The 10,656-nt window shown below is 37.4% G+C and overlaps 1 protein-coding gene across 2 annotated transcripts in view; it reads right to left on the reverse strand.

Moving 5' to 3' along the window:
* SPG11 (SPG11, spatacsin vesicle trafficking associated) overlaps positions 1 to 10,656 on the reverse strand; it is an 86,346-nt gene that overhangs the window by 32,930 nt on the left and 42,760 nt on the right. For both annotated transcript variants that reach the window (XM_003791787.3, XM_023514247.1), the window contains 4 exons: positions 9,435 to 9,541; positions 7,495 to 7,640; positions 5,731 to 5,892; positions 3,579 to 3,645 (listed from right to left, as the gene is read on the reverse strand). In XM_003791787.3, the coding sequence (XP_003791835.1) occupies positions 3,579 to 3,645; positions 5,731 to 5,892; positions 7,495 to 7,640; positions 9,435 to 9,541 (482 nt within the window). The remainder of the gene's footprint in view (positions 1 to 3,578; positions 3,646 to 5,730; positions 5,893 to 7,494; positions 7,641 to 9,434; positions 9,542 to 10,656) is intronic.

The raw sequence follows: 10,656 nt of genomic DNA on the forward strand, positions 1-10,656 counted from the left end.
GGGACTACAGGTGCCCGCCAAACGCCTGGCTATTTTTTTTTTTTGGTTGTAGTTGTCATTGTTGTTTGGCAGGCCCGGGTTGGATTCGAACCCACCAGCTCTGGTATATGTGGCTGATGCCATAGCTGCTTGAGCTACAGGCACTGAGCCACAAAGAAATCCCTTCTTAACATATCTGTATGAGTCCTCTATTCACCAAAGCAAACTCACTGTATCTTTCTCCAACAGATAATTTGAAAAGAACTTATTTTTTTCCTTATTAATAACCTCCTGTAATTTCCTTTTGTTATCACTGATTTTTTGATTATGTATTCAATAAAACATCTTACGAATATCTTATTATCCACATGAATGGAAGAATCTTTCTAAGACCAGCAGAGTAGCTAAGTTTAAAGTTCCTCTGTGCTCCAGCAAATTGCAGAAAAAATTTTCTCTTTTTAGAGAAATCTGAAGTCAGAAGATATTTTGAATGTGAATATAGTTGTCCCTTGATATACGCAGGGGACTGGTTCCAGGATACTAGATAACAAAACATGGACACTCACATCCCTTTAAAATAGCATAGTATTTGCATATAACCTATATACATCTTCCTGTATACACTAAATTATCTCTAGATTTATTTATAATACCCAATATAAACACTATATAAATTCTATACTGTATTTCACCTATATATTTTCTGTTACTGTACTGTTGTTTTTTATTAATTTTTTTCCCCTGAATATTTTCAAACTGAGGTTGGTTGAATCCTTAAATGCAAAACCTGTGGATATGAAGAGCCAACTATAGTTAGAATGAAATAGCCACTCTTGTCAAGCATTACTCTTTAATTGCCTCTTCACTACTTACTACCTATTGAAAAAGAGAAAGAACAAAGAGAAAATAACATTTTGAACTGGTTCCAGGCACAGTTCTCCAAAACAGTATATCTGTTCTTATTTTCAAAGGTCAAAGCTTATTTCTGAAAGAAAGTTTTATCTTCCCATGAAAATTTAAAATTGAAACTTCACATTGTGACTTGGTTTTTCCCCGACTCTCTCCAAAGACTTGAAGATCTGACAGGTATCTGTCATCTTAAAAAGCTATTACTTACTATGTACTCAATCTTTGAGATTAAAAACTTGTCATATGATCCTATCTGTATTCTTTGTAAGACCAGAGTGATTTTGGTACATTTATTTACATATAGAGCCAATCATTTAATCATTAAATATATTGCTGAGTACATGTAAGGTGTATAGCACTAACAGGTGCTAAATGAGCAAACTTGAGTATTCAAATAATACCAAATTTTTTTTTAGCCTAGTGTGGAGACTGTATAAGAGAAAATTCCACCTAACAACATTTAACTGAGGCAGGTGGACTGCCTGAGCTCAAAGGTTCAAGACCAGCCTGAGCAAGAGTGAAACCCCATCTCTAAAAATAGTTGAGTGTTGTTGCAGGGGCCTAGTCCCAGCTACTTGGGGGCTGATGCAAGAGAACTGCTTTAGCCCAAAAGTTTGAGGTTGCTGTGAGTTATGATGCCACGGCTCTCTACTCAGGGTGACAAAGTGAGACTCTGTCTCAAAAAATAAATAAACAAAAATGAAATGAAATTTTACTCTGGCCTGCTGCAGAAGCCAAATCACCAATAAGTCTTCTGTAAAAAAAAGAAATATACATTCTAGTTAAATACAACTTTCCAATTTTATAAATATGTATATGTTTTCATGATAATTGCTTCATGTATTTTAAGCTTTACTTCCTCAAGCATGTTCTAAAACTTTTAAAAACCAGGGCCAGGCATGGTAGCTCACTCTTGTAATGCTAGCATTTGCAAGGCTGAGGTGGGAGGATCACTTGAAGCTCAGGAATTTGAGACCAGCCAGAGTAAAATCAAGATCCTATCTCTACAAAAAATAGAAAAAATTAGCTGGATATAGTGGTGCATGTCTGTAGTCCAAGCTACTCAGGAGGCTGAGGCAGAAGAATCACTTGAGCCCAGGAGTTTGAGATTGCAGTGAGCCATGATGATGCCACTGCACTTCAGCCCCACTGAAACTCGCTTATACTAAACGAAATTAAAATAAACTAAAATATACTAAACTAAATTTCTACAAACCAGGCAGGGAACATGACTTCAACTTGTCTGTTCCCTTCTATACCTGGCAGAGCGTGCAATCTACCACAGGAGGTCAAGATGCTAGCTACGTGATGAAGTTGGACCTGCTGTAACAGAACAGAGGATTCTGTCCACTTTCTAGTAACTTCATTTAGATTAGAAAGGGATTTTCTCTGTCAATGCAAGAAATGCTATTTTCAACAAATAAAAATTTAATTTAAACTTATAATGTGGATATACTGAAAAATTTATTTTTGTACATGTTAAATACAGGATTGCATACTAAGTGCAAAGTAATAATGCAAAGCCTAATTTAGAATAATAATATAGACTGAGCCACCAAAAGCAACATGATATTAAAGGCAAATCCTAAGTACAGAAATAAAAGAGAAATCAAAAAAACAGTTCAAGAACAGCACAAGAATCAGAAATTTTTATAGTCATAGAGGACATCAATGTGTATGCATCTGGCACTCACGATACGAGAGCTTTCCGAATGCCTTGCCTCCTTTCATTCTCACAGTACTGTATGAGATGGACACTGTTATTAGCCTTAATTTATTGGAAACCAAAGATAGGTTAAATCACCTGCACAAGGTCATGCAGCGATTATATGGCAGAGCCACAGGTAATGACACCTATGCTCTTTATTTATTTATTTTTGGAGACAAGTCTCACTCTGTCACCCTAGGTAGAGTGCTATGATGTCATAGCTCAAACTCTTGGGCCTCCTGTGTAGCTGGGACAATAGGCACCTATCACAATGCCCAGCTCATTTTTCTATTTTTAGTAGAGATGGAGTCTCACTTTGCTTAGGCTGGTCTTGAACTTCTCAGCCCTAGCTATCCACCCATCTCAGTCTCCTAAAATTATGGGTGTGGCCGATACCTGTCAACTTCTATGACATATTGAAATTGAAGAGGGATTTCTGGAAAGGGAGAAATAGGTACAAATTGCACAACCCAGCAAGAACAGCACTAGAACAGCACACACATAGATCCTATCTCCACTTTACATAGTAACCTAATACATTGACTTTTAACTCACAATGTGTTTTTTGTTGTTGTTTTTTTTAGAGACAGAGTTTTACCTTATTGCCCTCGGTAGAGTACAATAGTGTCACAGCTCACAGCAACTCCTGGGCTTAGGCTATTCGCTTGCCTTAGCCTCCCAAGTAGCTGGGACTACAGGCGCCCGCCACAACACCCAGCTATTTTTTGGTTGCAGTTTGGCCGGGATCGGGTTTGAACCCGCCACCCTTGGTAATGGGACCGGCACCCTCCCCACTGAGCCACAGGTGCCGCCCTCACAATGTGTTTTTAATATAGTCTCATGGAAAGTGTTACCCATTGGGATCCATGTTTATTTTTAAAATACAAAGCAGTGAAAAAACTGGATTGCTCTATATATGTTAACGTCTACCACTTGCACTGCTAAAATGCTTCTGAAGCAAGAGGTACCCATGATTACTTACCTCCTATGGCTAGTGTGTTGGCAGACTGCCAGCCAAACAATCTGCTAGGATCAAAGGGCGATAATGACTGAAAAGGGGAAAAGTCAAACAGAGAAGTTCACTGATTCTAAAATAAGTAAACAAAATATACAAAAGGATTTCACAGGTTGTCTGCTTCCCTTCTCCAAGGCTATTTAAGATCTTATCACCCTGGATGTAAATTTTTAAAATGCAGCTAAAAACAAAATAGAATGACATATCTTTCTATCTTAATAAAAACTGAACTGGCTATGTTCTTTTTAAAGACTCTGCTTATGTCAAACTGTCCGCAAAGTCTCCTCTCTTTTGGTAGAAGCAGAATGAATTATAATGTAAAACAAGCTTCAGAAATGTTTTTAGAATCAATCAAAAGGCAAGAGGGCTGAAAGGCTAGAAAACCTTACTAAGTAAATCTGATAAGATGAATTAGGGCAGGAAAGGAAAGAGAAAGACAACTTGAGCAGTGGTTGAAGGAATGAGATGAGCAACATCAACAACAGAGAAAAAGTCCTGGACTAAGGCCAAGTCAGTCAGAAAGGCTTAGCAGGAGGGAGTAGTGGTTGTTTGGAATCTGTCCAGGCCAAAAGTTTGGCAAAGTCTATAAACAGGTGGTGGGAGGGTTACAGGAAAAAACCTAACTATTATGTCAGGATTTGGATGGCTAAGGAGACAACTTTGATTTAAAATTAAGGAAGAATTTGTAAGAAGGAATACTTTGGCTAAAATAACCACTAAAAATTTAGATTGGTCAACTTGAAAAAAGAACAAACAACAACCTGAAACCACTCTGTTTCATGGTGATTTAAACCACTGTAGGTAGTTAGGTTTTAATAATCTATTTATACTTTATACCTGTTCGAGGTGCTGTTCTGCAATGAGATAAGAGTAAATCCAGCAAACTGCTTCCTTCTTCAAGAAAGGATTACTATAAAAGAAACCCTGCTGAACTAAACCAAACCCATAGTAGCTTTACATTCTGGCACATGATACTAATCTGTCTTCTAGCAACAAATAGTTTTCATGTCCTGGTACCTGTCTGCTGACCACCCTTTTGAGTAGCACCAGTCTATCCCTAAGAATTCTTCACATTAAAGTAAGAACAATTTTGTATCTCTATAAAAGAATCATAAAGCTTTTGTTGAATTGAAGATACTATAAAAATATCTGTACCCAGGGAAAAAAAGGAAGTCTTTCAAATAAGCAATGAGCAAAAGAAGGTGTTCTTATCTGAGGATTCCTGAATAGGCTTCATGGAGTATATGAATCTCTTTGAAATATAAGCAAAATTACATGCAGATGTGTGATTTTTTTTTCCAGATAGAAGGTTTACATTTCTTTTACATTTTTTTTTTTTTTTTGAGACAGAATCTCACTTTGTTGCCCTTGGTAGAGTGCCCTGGCATCTTAGTTCACAGCAACTTCAAACTCCTGGGACTATAGGTACCCACCACAATGCCCAGCTATTTGTTAGAGACAGGGTTGCTTTTGCTCAGGCTGGTTCCAAACCCGTGAGCTCAATCCACCTCAGACTCCCAAAGTGCTAGGACTACAGGCATGAGCCACCACACCCCGCCTTCTTTCACATTCTTAAGAGGTCTCTGGCTTGAAAAGTTTAAAAAGCATTGATTTAAACAGCCCTGATTCACTGAGAAAAGAAAGAAATTATCATATGGAATAGCTTTTAATGAAAGCTGTGGACAGGTACACTGGTTTCCTGTCTGCTTTGTGATCCACTTACACACTTTCAACTCTGCATTACAGAAAACTACATTCCCCAAGCTCCCTTGCTCTTTACCTACCAGATAAATAAGACACAAAAGACACTGTGGACACAAGAAACATTTTCTCACTTTTTTTGGAGCATATCCTCCAAGTTCCTACACTCTATGTTCTGTTACAAGTTTAGCTATTAGAGATGGCTCCAGCTTGTAGGTTCTAATAACACCACTTTCCTGCACTGTTCTTGCAGCCTAAGGGTGCTGATGACATCCCGTTTTGCTAATTTGGGGGCTGTCTTACTACCACATTTGGCTTCTCCATTCTATCACACTTTGTAATTCCTATGTTAAATGCCCTCCTAAACCTAGAGTTGTTTTTCTGCCTGAACTCTGACTGATACACCTAAATACTGTACCTGAATCAGGTGGTAGAGTGTAATGTCAGGTGGCAGGACACTAGGAGCAGTGCACTGTGGGAAGAGAGCAGTTTTTAGCTTGGGGTAAGGAGTTAATGCCATCTTCAGTAGCTGGGGATCCACTTTCTTCAAACAATTCTCATTTTCTTCATTCTGAATAACCTAAATAAAAAGACAGATTAACAGGGTAAAGAGAAAAGCTTTTCCCTTTTCAAAATTAAAAATTTTTTTTCAAAAGAATCTTGAGAAACAAGATTAGTTTGAGAGAGTATGTGGTAGCAAAAACAGCATTGCACATGTAGTTAAAAGTTAATAGTTCTAGTTCTGATTTTAAGACAAACCAGCTCTGTGACCTTAAACTAAATATTTAATATTAGCCCTCTGTTTCCTCATATACAAAATTAGGATGGTGAGCTGGATCAGTGGTTTTCAAGCTGTATGTGGAAAAACTGTTTGAAAAAAGACTATTACTGTAATGTTTAAATTACCTAAATATTAAACATTGAATTCAATGTTACATAGTAAATATTTTAAAACATTTAAAAATGACTAGATGACTTGTTACTCAACTCTGAAATTATTCTGTGACTCTAATTTCTAACAAGTGATTAAAAATGGAGGAAGAAATAACTGTGTAAGTTAAAGTACACTGCAACAACCTAAAAAAGGTGGCATTAAATTAAATGTTAGATATACTAAATGGCATTCTTTTTTTTGAGACAGAGCCTCAAACTGTCCCCCTGTGGCATCACAGCTCACAGCATCCTCCAACTCCTGGGCTCAAGTGAGTCTCCTGGCTCAGCCTCCCAAGTAGCTGGGACCACAGGCGCCCGCCACAACGCCTGGCTATTTTTTGGTTGCAGCCATCATTGTTGTTTGGTGGGCCCAGGCTGGATTTGAACCCACCACCTTGGGTGTATGAGGCTGGCGCCTTAGCCACTTGAGCCATAGGCGCCGAGCCTTAAATGGCATTCTTAAGTTCCCTCTAAATAGACACACTAAATTTTCAAAAAGCAAAGATTGGCAAATTTCCACTAGGTTACTAGATCCCTCAATAAACTGTGTTTTTTTGTTTGTTTGTTTTTTAGAAATGGAGTCTTGCTCTGTGTAAGACTAGAGTGCACTGGCATGATCACAGCTCACTGCAACCCTCAACTCCTGGGCTCAGGTGATCCTTCTGCCTCAGCCTCACTAGTAGCTGGACTACGGGCATATGCTATCACATCTGATTCCATCCTGAAAACAAACCTGGAATATTAGAAAATGAACTAAAGGGAATCTTTGTACAATGTATCTGTTCTCTTTTGACTTAAGATGTGATAGAAAAACTTTAAATTCACCCTTGTTTTATGCTCTTTAATCTAATGAAACACTTGAAAGTGGTCATATTCTAATATCACCTGAGATCTAGACAGGCCATAGATATTTCTGCTAAAAAAACCCAGTCCTATCTGTCATAAAATTATTTTTTTTTTTTTATTTTTTGAGACAGAGCCTCAAGCTGTCCCCCTGGGTAGAGTGCCATGGCATCACAGCTCACAGCAACCTACAACTCCTGGCTCAAGCGAGTCTCCTGCCTCTGCTTCCCAAGTAGCTAGGACCACAGGCACCCGCCACAACGCCCGGCTATTTTTTGGTTGCAGCCATCATTGTTGTTTGGTGGGCCCAAGCTGGATTCTAACCCGCCAGCTTAGGTGTACGTGGCTGGCACCTTAGCCGCTTGAGCCACAGGCACCAAGCCTTGTCATAAAATTCTATCCATACCTGGCTGACACCTCCAGGAGCATACATTGTAGTAGCAAGGGCCAGGAGGGTATGTCCTTCCAACAGCATACTGCTTACACTGGCCTGATTGGTGGGAATCAAAATCTGAGCATTTGCAAGGCTAGCGTGGAACATCAGTTTGGGATCTGGAAAAATAAAAGACTATGTTTTTCTCCTTGAGAGGGATAAATTCTAATTAGGAATTTCAATATTCTGAGAAAGAAAATTTTAACTCTATCCACAGTATGAAGGACTGAGTTTAAAAGCAATAAGAAAACATCACAAAGGGAAAAAATGAAAGATCTGTCTACATAAAAAATTCCATTCAAACAAAAAAAAAAATTGAAAGGTAACAATGAACTAAGGGAACAAACCACAACAAATGACAACCTAAGCATTAATGTCCTTGAAAGAGACCTCAGACAAATCAATGTTAAACACATAACTAGATAAATCAACTCAAACAGATAAATGGGCAAAAGAACCTATTTACAAAGTAGGAAATATAAGTGCCTGACACATAAAGATATATAATTCACAACAAAGAAATGCAAATTAAATTAGATACCATATATGATCTATCAAATCAGTAATAATTAAAAAAATAATAATCATCAAGCATTAGAGTTGGTCAGGAGAGTAGAGAATGGGATTTAGGGATAAAATGGTAACACTTCCTTGGCAAGCAATATGGCCTTACAGAAAGAAGTTTCAAAACATGTATAGCCATTGATACAATAATTTTATATCCAGAAATCTATCGTTAACTAAAAAAAAAACCAAACCCTCAAACAAGGACAAAAATTTTACATTCACAGATATTCAAGACTACTATTTACAATAGAAAAAAATTTGAGAAATCTTATTGTCAAAAAATGAAAGCAAAGTAAATTCAATAAAAGGATATCCACATAAAATATTATGTAGACATTTAAAATGGTCATTGTCTCTAAGGATGCTAGAAAATTCTTACGTTCTAATATTACAAAAACAGTATGCAAAAACAGATGTTTCTTGTATCCGCAGTACTTAGCGTAGTCTGTCATTAGGTAGGAATTTAAGAGATACTTGTTGGATGAATGAAATATATAGACTAGGTTAAAAAAAAAAGTTTCTCAACCAAGATTACTGGATCAAAATATGCTAAAATATTATCAACAGTTATCTATGGGTGCTTATCTTCCTGTGTACCTAGCTAGGCTATGGCAGTGTACCTTCTTGATACTTGCCTATGGCTTCTAATTTTTTTTCACAATGAACGTTTATTACTTTATAATCAGCACTCCAAAACAAAACAAGAACAAAAACCAACACTATGAAAAAATTCTCCATTTGGAGAAAAAACGTGTACTACATGTGACTGATAGACTGGCTGCCTTGTTCCTTGCCCTGTTTACTTGTTCAGTTTGTCCCCACTCCCACATCTCTGGGATAGTACTGCTAAGTTCTAAGGTGTAACAGGGATCTTCTGTCTCATCATAACCAGAGCAAGGCTCCATCAGCAGTTCTATTACAGAGGACACAAAAATCCCACACATACTGTTGATTTCTTTTCACTCCATTTAGAGATCCTTACTAAAAGATTCAAAGCAGCCATCCGGAATACAGACTACTACTTCACTGTAAAGGGGTGTCAATCTACCAGAAGGCAAGAATTCAGTCTGTGATAAACTGGCAGGAGACAAACCCAAACAGAGCCAAGCACAAGACTAAAGAGGGGAAAGAAACATAACCGCAGCAGCTCTCTGCTCCAGACTGAGGTTTTCCTGACTGACAAGAGGATAACCTTTTTGATCTTAAGTAAAGCAAGAACCTAGATTACAGTCAGATATTTGACTACAACCAAATGATTTATTTAAAGAGTTCACAAGTTTACCATTCAACAGACCAGTTATTTATCCAAAGAAAAGTTTTTGTGTCTAATACAGTTATACCCATACCTGTTAAATTACCAGAAACTTGTCGACACTGAACTAAAAATTCAAACCAAGGGTGCACTTCACGTAACTCTTTTTTTTCCAAAAGGGGACAATTTTCAGGACTAAGTCTGTATATAAAAACAAAACAAAACAAAAAATTCTCTGATTAACATACAGAATAAGACAAACAGTTACAACCATATTTGCTCAGGTGATAACCACTTCTTAAAAATTAATCTTGAAATTAAAAGTAAATATAACACAAAATACTCCCAGTCTTGTGTTGTATTTTACATATTCCTTATTATCCAGAAATGGAAAATTTCAGAGAATTATCTGATGTTTACTACCATGATGGCATTATACCAACTTTGTACAAGATTAACACATACTTGAACTTTAAGATGCTTTATATTTTATTGGTTTTTACAAAAAAATAAAAAACTTTTTAGCATTTTCAAACTTAATGAGGGTTTTTGTTTGTTTGTTTGTTTGTTTTGAGACAGAGGCTCAAGCTGTCACCCTGGATAGAGTGCTGTGGCATCACAGCTCACAGCAACACCAAACTCCTGGGCTCAAGCGATTCTCTTGCCTCAGCCTCCCAAGTAGCTGGGACTATAGGCGCCCGCCTCAACGCCTGGCTATTTTTTGTTGCAGTTGTTTAGCTGGCCAGGGCTGGGTTCAAACCCACCACCCTTGGTGTATGTGGCTGGCGCCCAGCCTTAATTAGGGGTTTTAAAAACCTTTATACAACTACGGAGAGGCTAGGACAAGGAATTAGTCTCAGAATAGGTACTTTGAAAATATAGTTCTTAAATTTGTTTTCTTGCCAGCATCTCTGAAGAAAACATTTTTGTGTCTAAGCCAGCCTCAATAATATGAACCAAAAATACATATTCTGTTCGAACTCCTAGTCTTTACTACATACACACACACACACACACAAATATCTTCTCTATTATATAAGTGTACCAATGTGGGTTCTAGAATCAAACCCAAGTTTGACAGACGTAAGTTCACAGAATTAAATCTGGCTCTGCCACCTATTAGCTATGTTCCTTAAGCAAGGTACTCAGTCTCTGTCAAAGCCTCAATTTCCTTATCTGTGAAATAGAAATGGGAATAACCACCTCATAGAGTTTGGGAGAAGATTAAATGAGATAATGTATAGCATTTAGCCTAGTGTCAACAGCACTGTAAGCATTTCTATTTTAGAAACTACATCTATTTTTTTTTTTTTTTT

This window comes from Otolemur garnettii, unplaced genomic scaffold, assembly GCF_000181295.1.
Source record: "Otolemur garnettii isolate 467f Iridium unplaced genomic scaffold, OtoGar3 scaffold00050, whole genome shotgun sequence".
NCBI lineage: Eukaryota > Metazoa > Chordata > Mammalia > Primates > Galagidae > Otolemur > Otolemur garnettii.